Below are 15,080 nucleotides of genomic sequence, written 5' to 3'. Positions count from 1 at the left end.
CCCAAAAACCTTTATTATGAATAATATTGGTCGCGAAAGCCTACGTGTTAAACTGACTAACCTCTATGGGGAGGATACTTTTCTTAAAACCAGAAAATTGGAGAAGCTTCGCATTAAGCGGATGAAATTGATATCTTCACTGGCGTTCCTCAAAAGGTGCAGAGATTCAAAGGTAATACCAAACGCAGTTAAAATAACACATCACATAAAGTCTTCTAAAGCTAACCAAATACTACACAAAGCTAGCGAATTATTATTAATAGAGAGAATACAGCACAATAGGAGTGAATTATCTTACATTTCGGAATCGCTAAAGCAGTTACACTTAGATATAAGCAATAGTATATCTATGCATTATTGGAATATAATCGATAACATAACACAACAATCGGCTGATAATGTGTTTAAACTAACAAAAACTAACCAAATTAATAAATTTTCTAGACTACATAATAAACAAATCCCTACTGAAAACCAAAAATGTAAAAACAAAACTGTACTGAACTTGACCAACACTGTATTAACCGGTGACATGGTCTCTATCCTTTCTAAAGGCCTTAACTTTGCCGTTACCCCACGCACAATTCCAGTGGATGAGATAATTGCTGAGGTAGAATCAGCAGTTAGACTCCTTCCACATAATGAGGCAGAGATGACTAGACATGAGGTTGCTAAAATAATTGAGAATAGCAAAGTTCCAAAAGTAAATATTAGCTCTAACGAGGCAAAAGCCTTAAGAGAGCTGCGTGTAAATAAGGATATCCAAATCCTAGCAGCTGATAAAGGCCGCACTACTGTACTGATGTCACGAGCCGATTATGATAATAAAATTAGAAATTTACTAGAGGAAAGTACCTACATTAAAATTAAACGAGATCCAACTAATACTTTAGAACGTAAGACCACTGCAATAATTGCAAATTCATTAATCCCTAAAAATGAGCAATACCTAATTAAGCCAAGGGCCTCAAAACCACCTAGACTCTATGGGCTACCAAAGATTCATAAAATCGGCATCCCATTACGACCCATAGTCAGTACAATTGGCTCTGCCACATATCAATTAGCAAAATATATAACCAAACAAATACAGCCCTACATCGGTAAGACATCTTCATTCATAAAAAATTCAGAACATCTTGTGAATGTGATTAAAGACATTAAACTTACTCCTGATGATATTCTGGTAAGCTTTGATGTGATTTCTCTATTCACTAAGGTTCCAGTGGACGAATCGCTTAAATTACTTGATACACTAGTAAAGAATACCGGTTTACAAAAAGATATTCCGAAACTTGCTGGCCATTGCTTAAATAACACTTACTTCTTATGGAGAGGGGATTTCTTTAAACAAAAGGAAGGAGCAGCAATGGGTTCTCCTTTATCCCCTGCTATAGCAAATTTGTACATGGAAAACTTTGAAATAAGAGCACTTGCCTCGAGCACATTAAAACCATCCTTTTGGTTTAGGTATGTGGATGACACTTTGGTTGTCTGGCCACATGGTAAAGATACACTTAATGATTTTCTAAATCATCTCAATGCACAAAACCCGGCCATCCAGTTCACCATGGAAATGGAGGTGAATAATACACTCCCATTCCTAGATATTTTGCTTGGACATGGCCTAAACGGTAAAATAACACACAGCGTTTACAGAAAGCAAACGCACACTGATGCCTATCTGAATGCAGAATCACATCATCATCCAGCTCAAAAATCCTCTCTTATTAAGACGCTCGTGCATCGGGCGAAAACAGTGTCAGATGGTGAGAGTCTAGTGAGAGAGATTAAACACGTTAAAGACGCACTACGACAGAATGGCTACAATAATGCTCAAATTAACAGAGCACTGAATGCCAAATCACGATCGCAAAGCAATACTACTGAAAGCGACCAGATTGTTAAAACAATAAAAATTCCATATATCTCAGGAGTAACTGACAAATTAGCCCGCGTTTTGCAAAAGCAAAACATTACAGTAAGATTTGGTACAGTACACAAAATTCAAAAACTAGTATCTTGCACTAAAGACGCATTACCTAAACTATCAACAGAAGGTGTATATCGGATTAATTGTTCATGTGGCAGCTGCTACATTGGGCAGACGGGACGTAACATCAGCGTAAGACTAAAAGAACATCAGAGAAATATTAAATTATCTCAAACACAACTGTCGGCAGTGGCAGAACATGCTTGTCAACAAGGACACTCAATTGATTTTGACAATGTTGCAGTGGTGTGTAAAACTAATTATTACTGGCAAAGACTAATTAGAGAATCCATTGAAATTGAGAGGAACAAGAATAACTTTAATCGCTCTGACAGCTACCGGCTCAGTGCGGCCTGGAAGCGTATTATTAAATAATACACATTACATTTTGATTTAAAGAATTACTAATCTACAACTCATTACTAATCATAACCAATGACTGATTACTAATCGATTATATAATTACATTACCCCCCCCCCTCCGCCTCTAATCACTGCACCTGATGAGTTAAGTGATGACGTCACTCTTCTGCTCTATATAAAACCGGGAGCAAGCGAGGGCTTTACCATTCTGGCGAATTGCCCGATGATGCTGGAAGTATTTACCAGCGAAACGTCGTACTCAAACTGTAAATGTGGATTAACTCTTCAACACACCGGTGGGCTGAAGTAGTGAATTATTTGTCTTTTGTCAACGTGACACTTTTCTTTGCTGATTGGCCGTGTCGGGTGGTGGAGGGTTACGACACATTTATAAATAAACGCGATCTAACCCAAAAACCTTTATTATGAATGTCCAAACCTAAAAACGTTTTCCAAATCACCAAAAAATAAAGCCATAATTGCAGCGTAACAGTGATCACAGGGACTGTGACCGATTTTTTACAATTAACTACATAAATAACATGTAACACCAAATCCTAGAGCCATAGTTGGCTGCATGAGTTACTCCACAACAACAGATGCATCGGTCTGAGTATCAAATTACTCAATGTACCTTTAAGATCAGCACGCTAAATCAAAATACAGATAATACTTTGCAGCGTCATCCGGAGCGAAACATTTTATTTTATGTTACGCCAATGAATAGCAGTGGCAGCTAGGGGTGTACAACTCCTCGAGAGCAGTTTTGAGAGAAGATCTCATTGGTAGCGATTCAAGTTGCAGTTTATTGGCAATAGCATTCCAGACTCTGGGGGCATCAATAGCAAAGGCCCTTCCTACGGCAATAGGGAATGTGAAGCTGGTAAATGAGCGAAGACCTGAGGTCAAATTTGTTATTTGAAATAGAGTGGAGATCCAGCAAGTAGTCTGTGGATTTTTTTGTAAGTACATCGTGAATAAATAAGATCTGGTGCACAAGCCGTCGAACATTAAGAGACGTTAAGTTTGACCCAATGTAGAGATCACAGTGGTGAGTCCTATATGTGCAGTTCAATGTAAATTTTAAAGCCGAGTGATAGATGGAATCAAGCTTCTTCAGTACAGTACTTGGGGCTGATTTATACACGATGTCACAGTAGTCAAGTAGAGGCAGTATGGTAGCTTTTATCAATTCCAAACGGAACATTGGGGGGAAGCAGTGCTTGTGTCGATACAGAAAACCAATTTTTATTTTTGTCTTTTTACCAATATAATCAATGTGATCTTCAAAATTCAGTTTTGAATCCAGGATGACCCCAAGATACTTATAGATCTTGACTTGCTCTATTTTATAATTATTTAAGGAATGTAATTGGGGAAACATGACTTCCTGCTTTAGTCCTGGTGAGAAGCATAGCACCTTGGTTTTGTAGGTATTCAGGACTAGTTTAAGAGCAACTAGCTGATGTTGTAGTTTGATGAAATCACCCTGTAGCTTAGCAATCACGTCATCCGGAGAGCGGCCAGCAGTAATCACTATTGTGTCATCTGCAAAAAGATTTACCCTGGAATGATCCAGGTCAGTGCCCAAGTCATTGACATAAAGATAGAAGAAAAGGGGGCCGAGGATGGAACCCTGTGGAACCCCTTTTGTTATCTTAACACTGTTTGACCTCCAACCATCTGTGAATACTTTCGTGGATTGTCTGGAAACTAAATTCGTTTAATGTTTGGACAGGGGTGTAGGAATTTGCATGAGCAGAGGTGACTCCCAATACATTATAAAAAAAGATTACCAGCTTCAGAAAAATGAAGGTTAAAATTGTCAACTATTTTTTTGGGATCTGAAAAATATTCCCCATTTCGGTTAAGCTCAACGGGCAGATTGTCTGTTTTGGATGCCTTTTCGATATATTTGTTTTCAAGAAAATCCTGGCATTTCCATGTGATTCCAGGAGAGTGGAGGAAAAGTAGGCATTTTTTGCATGCCGTATTTTTTTGACGCATCTATTCCTTAAAATCCTGTATTCTAGCCAGTCATTGACCAAATTACTTTTCTCAGCACATGCCCAAGCCTTGTCCCTAGTTTTCATTAGCTTTGTAATCAAATGATCAAACCATGGTGGGCGGTTGCATTTAGTTTTAAATCTAACCAACGGAGCATGTTTGTTAAGAATTTGGAGAAACGTGTACCTGAAAGTCTCCCAAGCCGTAATCAGGTTGGGGATATCACAGACCTTGTCAATATCCGAGTGAAGCACATCATTAGCAAATGCCTGAGTGCTGAAGTGTCTCATAGAGTGCTTCTCAACCAATTTAGGGGGGCTTTGGGTCTGGCTGATGATCTCACTCCAAAAATGAAGGAGTGATCACTAAGGTTATTACCCAGAACACCAGTCAGTGTGAAATTGTGAGGGGCATATGTCAATAAGACGTCAAGCAGAGTTGACTGTCCCGAATATTTTAGGTTGGGTCTTGCGGGGACATTTATTAATTGAAACAGATTAAATTCATCTGCAAAATGTGTGGCCACGGCCGGCGGGTTTAGCCAATTCCAATTTAGATCACCCACTAAAACTATTTCACCTTTAGGGAGGCGCCCAAAAAGCTCTCTCAGTGCAGACGCAGCTTCAACATCCTTCCCACTAGGCGGTCGATAGCAGCACACTACCAATATCTGTTGATTATTTGGGAGCGTTATTTTGAGAGCGAGACCTTCAAAGCAACATTTTTTAAACAAGGAGTGAGCTAGTGAACAAGCTCCTCAGCCGCCACCATTTCAGTCTCCGACCGCCAGCGCTTCCTCTGCGTCTTCGCCATCAACAACTCCAAGTCCTTCGAGGACATCCACCAGTACAGGTGGGTCGGTGTGTGTGTGTCGGACTTAACGCATCCACAAGTACAGGTGGATGTGTGTCGGACTTAGTGCATCCACAAGTACAGGTGGGTCGGTGTGAGTGTGTCGGACTTAGTGAATCCACCAGTACAGGTGTGTGTGTGTCGGACTTAGTGCATCCACAAGTACAGGTGTGTGTGTCGGACTTAGTGCATCCACAAGTACAGGTGTGTGTGTGTCGGACTAAGTGCATCCACAAGTACAGGTGTGTGTGTGTCGGACTTAGTGCATCCACAAGTACAGGTGTGTGTGTGTGTCAGACTTAGTGCATCCACAAGTACAGGTGTGTGTGTGTATCGGACTTAGTGCACCCACCAGTACAGGTGGGTCGGTGTGTGTGTCGGACTTAACGCATCCACAAGTACAGGTGTGTGTGTGTCGGACTTAGTGCATCCACCAGTACAGTGGGTCGGTGTGTGTGTGTGTGTCGGACTTAGTGCATCCACCAGTACAGATGGGTCGGTGTGTGTGTCGGACTTAGTGCATCCACAAGTACAGGTGTGTGTTTGTGTGTCGGCTTAGTGCATCCACAAATACACGTGGGTGTGTGTGTGTCGGCGGTGGGTGGCTTACTGCAGCTACCATATCATGCGTCTTGTGCTGGAAGAAATAAAGCCTCCAGTTAAATTTTTGACTTGTTACACTGGTCTACAGCCAAAATGCTTTCGAGAAATAAACATGTAGTCCAACTTTACTAATTCTGTGTCACTGAGCTGTCCACTTGACACTGATGTTCCGGTGTGTCTGTTCCACCTGAAGAAGGAGACTTGTGTTGCCTCCGAAACGTCGTGATTTAATTTTCTTTTGTTTTATTTTATTTTACCTCCGTGACTCCACCGTACAAATTGATTCTCATTGTTTCGTGAGGAGTCGACTCCTTTTTAATCGCATAAGAATCGACTCCCATTGACTTGCACAGGGAATCGGATTGTAGATTGTCTTAGAAATCGATTGCTCATTGAATTGCATGAGGAATCGACTTAGCGTCTGAATCAATTCCTTGTCGACTTGTGTTTGGAACCGGTTCGTCGTGTGGAGTTGGATCCGGGTCCGGGGGGTTCAGCATCGCCTGGTGAGATTACACTCAACACTCACCACTACTCACCACTAGTACACTCACCACTACTCATCACTAGTACACTCACCACTACTCACCACTAGTACACTCACCACTAGTACACTCACCACTAGTACACTCACCACTCACCACTAGTACACTCACCACTAGTACACTCACCACTACTCACCACTCACCACTAGTACACTCACCACTAGTACACTCACCACTAGTACACTCACCACTACTCACCACTAGTACACTCACCACTAGTACACTCACCACTACTCACCACTAATACACTCACCACTAGTACACTCACCACTACGCACCACTAGTACACTCACCACTACTCACCACTAGTACACTCACCACTACTCACCACTAGTACACTCACCACTAGTACACTCACCACTTACCACTACTCACCACTTACCACTAGTACACTCACCACTAGTACACTCACCACTTACCACTACTCACCACTCACCACTAGTACACTCACCACTACTCACCACTCACCACTAGTACACTCACCACTAGTACACCCACCACTCACCACTAGTACACTCACCACTAGTACACTCACCACTAGTACACTCACCACTACTCACTAGTACACTCACCACTACTCACCACTAGTACACTCACCACTCACCACTACTCACCACTCACCACTAGTACATTCACCACTAGTACACTCACCACTACTCACCACTCACCACTAGTACACTCACCACTAGTACACCCACCACTCACCACTAGTACACTCACCACTAGTACACTCACCACTAGTACACTCACCACTACTCACCACTACTCACCACTAGTACACTCACCACTAGTACACTCACCACTCACCACTAGTACACTCACCACTACTCACCACTAGCACACTCACCACTAGTACACTCACCACTCACCACTAGTACACTCACCACTAGTACACTCACCACTACTCAACACTCACCACTAGTACACTCACCACTACTCACCACTACTCACCACTAGTACACTCACCACTAGTACACTCACCACTACTCACCACTCACCACCACTCACCACTAGTACACTCACCACTAATACACTCACCACTAGTACACTCACCACTAGTACACTCACCACTCACCACTAGTACACTCACCACTAGCACACTCACCACTCACCACTAGTACACTCACCACTACTCACCACTAGTACACTCACCACTACTCACCACCACTCACCACTAGTACACTCACCACTCCCCCACTAGTACACTCACCACTACTCACCACTAGTACACTCACCACTAGTACACTCACCACTACTCACCACTCACCACTACTCACCACTCACCACTAGTACACTCACCACTAGTACACTCACCACTACTCACCACTCACCACTACTCACCACTCACCACTAGTACACTCACCACTCACCACTACTCACCACTAGTACACTCACCACTACTCACCACTACTCAACACTCACCACTAGTACACTCACCACTAGTACACTCACCACTAGTACACTCACCACTCACCACTAGTACACTCACCACTCACCACTGCTCACCACTCACCACTACTCACCACTAGTACACTCACCACTAGTACACTCACCACTACTCACCACTAGTACACTCACCACTAGTACACTCACCACTAGTACACCCACCACTCACCACTACTCACCACTAGTACACTCACCACTAGTACACTCACCACTCACCACCACTCACCACTAGTACACTCACCACTCACCACTACTCACCACTCACCACTACTCACCACTAGTACACTCACCACTCACCACTACTCACCACTAGTACACTCAACACTCACCACTAGTACACTCACCACTAGTACACTCACCACTAGTACACTCAACACTCACCACTAGTACACTCACCACTAGTACACTCACCACTACTCACCACTCACCACTAGTACACCGCTGTGTCTGTTCCACCTGAAGAAGGAGACTTGTGTTGCCTCCGAAACGTCGTGATTTAATTGTTTTCTTTTATTTTGTTTTATTTTACCTCTGTGACGCCACCGTATAAATTGATTCTCAACATTGTTTCGTGAGGAGTCGACTCCTTTTTAAACGCATTAAGAATCGACTCTTATTGACTTGCACGGGGAATCGGATTGAAGAGTTGTATTAGAATTCGATTGCTCATTGAATTGCATGAGGAATCGACTTAGAGTCTGAATCAATACCTTGTCGACTTGTGTTTGGAACCGGTTCGTCGTGTGGAGTTGGATCCGGGTTTGGGGGGTTCAGCATCGCCTGGTGAGTTTACACTCAACACTCACCACTACTCACCACTAGTACACTCACCACTAGTACACTCACCACTAGTACACTCACCACTACTCACCACTCACCACTAGTACACTCACCACTCACCACTACTCACCACTAGTACACTCACCACTAGGACACTCACCACTCACCACTAGTACACTCACCACTCACCACTACTCACCACTCACCACTACTCACCACTAGTACACTCACCACTAGTACACTCACCACTAGTACACTCATCACTACTCACCACTAGTACACTCACAACTCACCACTAGTACACTCACCACTACTCACCACTAGTACACTCACCACTACTCACCACTCACCACTAGTACACTCACCACTACTCACCACTACTCACCACTCACCACTAGTACACTCACCACTAATACATTCACCACTACTCACCACTAGTACACTCACCACTAGTACACTCACCACTAGTACACTCACCACTACTCACCACTCACCACTACTCACCACTCACCACTACTCACCACTAGTACACTCACCACTACTCACCACTCACCACTACTCACCACTCACCACTAGTACACTCACCACTACTTACCACTAGTACACTCACCACTCACCACTAGTACACTCACCACTAGTACACTCACTACTAGTACACTCACCACTACTCACCACTCACCACTAGTACACTCACCACTACTCACCACTCACCACTAGTACACTCACCACTACTCACCACTAGTGCACTCACCACTAGTACACTCACCACTAGTACACCCACCACTCACCACTAGTACACTCACCACTACTCACCACTAGTACACTCACCACTCACCACTACTCACCACTAGTACACTCACCACTAGTACACTCACCACTAGTACACCCACCACTCACCACTACTCACCACTCACCACTAGTACACTCACCACTAGTACACTCACCACTACTCACCACTAGTACACTCACCACTAGTACACTCACCACTACTCACCACTAGTACACTTACCACTAGTACACTCACCACTCACCACTAGTACACTCACCACTAGTACACCCACCACTCACCACTAGTACACTCACCACTAGTACACTCACCACTCACCACTACTCACCACTAGTACACTCACCACTCACCACTAGTACACTCACCACTAGTACACTCACCACTACTCACCACTACTCACCACTCACCACTACTCACCACTCACCACTACTCACCACTAGTACACTCACCACTAGTACACTCACCACTACTCACCACTCACCACTACTCACCACTAGTACACTCACCACTAGTACACTCACCACTACTCACCACTAGTACACCACTAGTACACTCACCACTAGTACACCCACCACTCACCACTACTCACCACTAGTACACTCACCACTAGTACACTCACCACTCACCACTAGTACACTCACCACTAGTACACTCACCACTCACCATTAGTACACTCACCACTCACCACTACTCACCACTCACCACTACTCACCACTAGTACACTCACCACTAGTACACTCACCACTAGTACACTCACCACTCACCACTACTCACCACTCACCACTACTCACCACTCACCACTAGTACACCGCTGTGTCTGTTCCACCTGAAGAAGGAGACTTGTGTTGCCTCCAAAACGTCGTGATTTAATTGTTTTCTTTTGTTTTATTTTATTTTACCTCCGTGACGCCACCGTATAAATTGATTCTCAACATTGTTTCGTGAGGAGTCGACTCCTTTTTAAACGCATTAAGAATCGACTCCTATTGACTTGCACGGGGAATCGGATTGAAGAGTTGTATTAGAATTCGATTGCTCATTGAATTGCATGAGGAATCGACTTAGAGTCTGAATCAATACCTTGTCGACTTGTGTTTGGAACCGGTTCGTCGTGTGGAGTTGGATCCGGGTTTGGGGGGGTTCAGCATCGCCTGGTGAGTTTACACTCAACACTCACCACTACTCACCACTAGTACACTCACCACTAGTACACTCACCACTAGTACACTCACCACTACTCACCACTCACCACTAGTACACTCACCACTACTCACCACTAGTACACTCACCACTCACCACTACTCACCACTAGTACACTCACCACTAGTACACTCACCACTCACCACTAGTACACTCACCACTCACCACTACTCACCACTCACCACTACTCACCACTAGTACACTCACCACTAGTACACTCACCACTAGTACACTCACCACTCACCACTAGTACACTCACCACTACTCACCACTAGTACACTCACCACTCACCACTAGTACACTCACCACTACTCACCACTAGTACACTCACCACTACTCACCACTCACCACTAGTACACTCACCACTAGTACACTCACCACTACTCTCCACTCACCACTACCCACCACTAGTACACTCACCACTAGTACACTCAACACTCACCACTACTCACCACTCACCACTAGTACACTCACCACTACTCACCACTACTCACCACTCACCACTAGTACACTCACCACTAATACATTCACCACTACTCACCACTAGTACACTCACCACTAGTACACTCACCACTAGTACACTCACCACTACTCACCACTACTCACCACTCACCACTACTCACCACTAGTACACTCACCACTAGTACACTCACCACTCACCACTAGTACACTCACCACTAGTACACTCACCACTACTCAACACTCACCACTACTCACCACTCACCACTAGTACACTCACCACTACTCACCACTAGTACACTCACCACTCACCACTACTCACCACTAGTACACTCACCACTAGTATACTCACCACTAGTACACCCACCACTCACCACTACTCACCACTCACCACTAGTACACTCACCACTAGTACACTCACCACTCACCACTACTCACCACTAGTACACTCACCACTAGTACTCTCACCACTCACCACTACTCACCACTAGTACACTTACCACTAGTACACTCACCACTCACCACTAGTACACTCACCACTAGTACACTCACCACTCACCACTAGTACACTCACCACTAGTACACTCACCACTAGTACACTCACCACTCACCACTACTCACCACTAGTACACCCACCACTCACCACTAGTACACTGACCACTAGTACACTCACCACTCACCACTACTCACCACTAGTACACTCACCACTCACCACTAGTACACTCACCACTAGTACACTCACCACTACTCACCACTAGTACACTCACCACTCACCACTAGTACACTCACCACTAGTACACTCACCACTCCCCCACTCCCCCTCCCTCCCCCCCAGGACGAGGACTTTGTCACCACCATGGCCAACGCGGCCTTCCTGTCTCACGCTCTGCGCCCTGACCCTTCTGCTGTCCCTGCTGCTGTTGCTGCCCCTGCTGTCCCTGCTGCCCCTGCTGTCCCTGCTGCCCCCGCTGTCCCTGCTGCCCCTGTTGCTGCCCCTGCTGTCCCTGCTGCTGCTGCCCCTGCTGCTGCTGTCCCTGCTGTCCCTGCTGTCCCTGCTGCCCCTGCTGCTGTCCCTGCTGCTGCTGCTGCCCCTGCTGCCCCCGCTGTCCCTGCTGTTGCTGTCCCTGCTGCTGCTGTCCCTGCTGTCCCTGCTGCTGTCCCTGCTGCTGCTGCCCCTGCTGTTGCTGCCCCTGCTGCTGCTGTCCCTGCTGCTGCTGCCCCTGCCGCCGCTGCCCCTGCTGCCCCTGCCGCCGCTGCCCCTGCTGTCCCTGCTGCTGCTCCTGCTGCTGTCCCTGCTGCTACTGCCGCACTGCCGCTTGGCTCCCCGCTGTGCCGCTGGTGGCTCGGCTTCCTGGGCGCTCTCAGACGCTGCTGCTGCTGCTGCACCACCACCAACACCACCGCCGCTGGCTGTGGTGTTGGTGGTGGTGTTGGTGGTGGTGTTATTGGTGGTGGTGTTGGTGGCGGTGGTGTTGGTGGTGGTGGTGTTGTCGGTGGTGGTGTTGGTGGCGGTGGTGGTGTTGGTGGTGGTGGGGGTGGTGGTGTTGGTGGTGGTGGCGGTGGTGGTGGTGTTGGTGGGGGTGGTGGCCGTGGTGGCAGTGGTGGTTGCGAGCAACCCGAGGAGTGGGCGGTGGCAGTGGTGAGGGCGGCTGGGACGCCGCGCTCACTCCTCACGCTGCTCACTGACCGTGAGGACGACGACCAGGTGAGACCACGGGTGGGGCGCACAAGGATATGTGTCTGTGTGTGTGTAGGTCGACTCAGCCTCAAATGAGTACCTGGAGGGATGTGTAAACATCGCCGCTAGGGAGACAAAGGCGGCCGGGCATGGTGCTGGCCACCCACCCCCTCGTGTGCTGTGCCGGCCTTTAAAGGCGCTCGCTAACAGCACTTGCCCCTACAGTCTGTTAAGGCTATACGGGGTATCTTTGTCTGTGCGCGGGACGGGCTAGAGAAGAGATGGAGTGACGTGGTACAAGAGGATGTGGAGCTGAGTCGACTTCCCGATGACTGGTACCAGCGGTGTAAAAATCGGCCTCTGTGGAGGAGGCTCGTGAAGGACGCTACTGGGCAGTTGGAGGCAGTCGCCCTCCAACAACAACGGAGGGCGGAGGAGCGACGCTCAGAACAACGAGCGGAGCGCCGGGTGGCTAAAGCACAGCAGGTTGGCACAGGAGGGGGCACAGGCGGTGCATCAGCCAGTCATCTCAGTCAGTCGACCCGTGGCACCTGGGTCTGTCCCTTGACCTTCTGCCAGCGGGCGTTCGACACTTCACGTGGCCTCAAGGTGCACATAGCCTGGCACAAGCGTCGTGGTGACATCACCGCCACTTGGTGGCGTATGGCGGTTGTTGTTTGTGCATCTCCTCATCTCCCCGTGCCCCCACAGGTGCGTGCATATGCATGTGAGGTGTTGCAAGTCCTCAGCTCCAACCATGTTGGCGCATTGGCCCTCTGCAACAATGGAGGCATCGCGGCCTTCGCCAGCCTGCTGGGACGCACTCACAACCCTCACACCCTGGAGAAGATCACCGGTAGCAACCCACCCACACTCACCACCCACTCTCGCCACCCACACTCACCACTCACCACCCACTCTCGCCACCCACACTCACCACCCACGCTCACCACCCACACTCACCACCCACACTCACCACCCATGCTCGCCACGCTCGTCACGCTCACCACTCTCACCACGCTCACTACTCTCACCAGGCTCACCACTCTCGCCATGCTCACCACCCACACTCACCACTCACACTCACCACCCACCCACCCTCGCCACCCCTACCCCAGGCACGCTGTGGAACCTGTCGTGCCACGAGCCTCTGAGGGCTGCGCTGGTGGAGCTCTGCCTCCCGGCGCTGGTGGAGCTCGTGCTGGTGCCAGAGAGCGGCTGGAGGAGCAACGTTGGAGACAAACCCTCCTCACCGTCCTCACCCAGCTCGCCCGTCTCACCCTCCTCACTCAGCTCGCCCGCCTCGCCTTCCGCGGCGTTCTGCAACGCCTTGGCGTGCCTGCGGTAAGGCGCGCCGAGACAGACGTGACGGGGACGTTGCGGTGGACGCGACGGGAATGTCGTGGTTGACGTGACGGGGACGTCAGGGTTCACGTCACGGCGGTGACGTTGCAGGGAGTTGAGCTTGGCAGACCCGGACAGGCGGCTGAGCATGCGGCAGTGCGAGGGGCTGGTGGACTGCGTGCTGCACTTCATCCGCACGGCACTCAAAGGGCACAACATCGAGACTCAGGTGACCCCCACACCAAGATGGGTAGTGGTAAAGTAGTGGTTAGCGCTACGAACCCGGCGACCCGGGTTCAATTCCCGCTCGTGGCCAACACCGGTGAAGATTATCTGAAATGGTCCTGGGCCTCCCCTAGGTGTACTCAGCCTCAATTGAGTACCTGGTGTGGTGTGTAAACATCGCCACTGAGCAGACAAAGGTGGTCGGGCGTTGTGCTTGCCACCAACCCCCTCATGTGCCATTCCGGTCTCTTCATAGGTGCTCGCTAACAGCACTTGCCCCTACAGTCTGTTGAGGCTATATGGAGGGTCTTTGTTTATGTATGTGTATGTATGTACACGTGTGTGGATGTATGTGTATGTGTATGTATGTCCGTGTGTGTGTATTGTCCGGCAAAAACAACCCCCTACCTCCTCGAGGTGCCGGACGGCAAAATTGTGGTGGGCAGTGCCGTGGGGGGAGGGCCAATTTAGATTGGCCTTTCCCTTCATGGCATTTGTTACCACCACAATGGCCAAAAGGGGGCTTTGGACCGGTGCGAGGGACTGGTAACCCCTCCACTTTCAATTAACTACCACTAAAATACGAGGTAATGCATTTATTAAGTTTGTGCCGGAGGCACCAGGGGTACGGGCGTCTATGACGTCTCCTGGCCAAACCCCATTTGGCGGAGCGAGGAGATTGAATCTTTATCCTCGGGGCTTCTTCAGAAACAACAAAAAGCCTCTACGGATGGCCACGTGGAATGTTTGAACGCTCATTGCGGAGGAGAGGCTTCCATTCTTTTGTTGGGAGCTGGA

General features: G+C 48.0%; 1 protein-coding gene across 1 annotated transcript in view; it reads left to right on the top strand.

Moving 5' to 3' along the window:
• LOC142916493 (uncharacterized) overlaps positions 1 to 13,511 on the top strand; it is a 29,359-nt gene extending 15,848 nt beyond the window's left edge. Inside the window, exons 2-4 of the mRNA XM_076061623.1 lie at positions 8,493 to 8,592; positions 11,871 to 12,740; positions 13,425 to 13,511. Of these exons, the coding sequence (XP_075917738.1) occupies positions 8,493 to 8,592; positions 11,871 to 12,678 (908 nt within the window). The 3' untranslated portion in view covers positions 12,679 to 12,740; positions 13,425 to 13,511. The remainder of the gene's footprint in view (positions 1 to 8,492; positions 8,593 to 11,870; positions 12,741 to 13,424) is intronic.
• The last annotated feature ends 1,569 nt before the right edge of the window (positions 13,512 to 15,080 follow it).

Source organism: Petromyzon marinus, unplaced genomic scaffold (genome assembly GCF_048934315.1).
Source record: "Petromyzon marinus isolate PM22_M1 ecotype Great Lakes invasive population unplaced genomic scaffold, UKy_Petmar_22M1.pri1.0 PM_G_Scaffold_39, whole genome shotgun sequence".
Taxonomy (NCBI): Eukaryota; Metazoa; Chordata; class Hyperoartia; order Petromyzontiformes; family Petromyzontidae; genus Petromyzon; species Petromyzon marinus.
The sequence above is the reverse complement of the archived record's forward strand: the minus strand, read 5'-3'. Positions and strand labels throughout refer to the sequence as shown.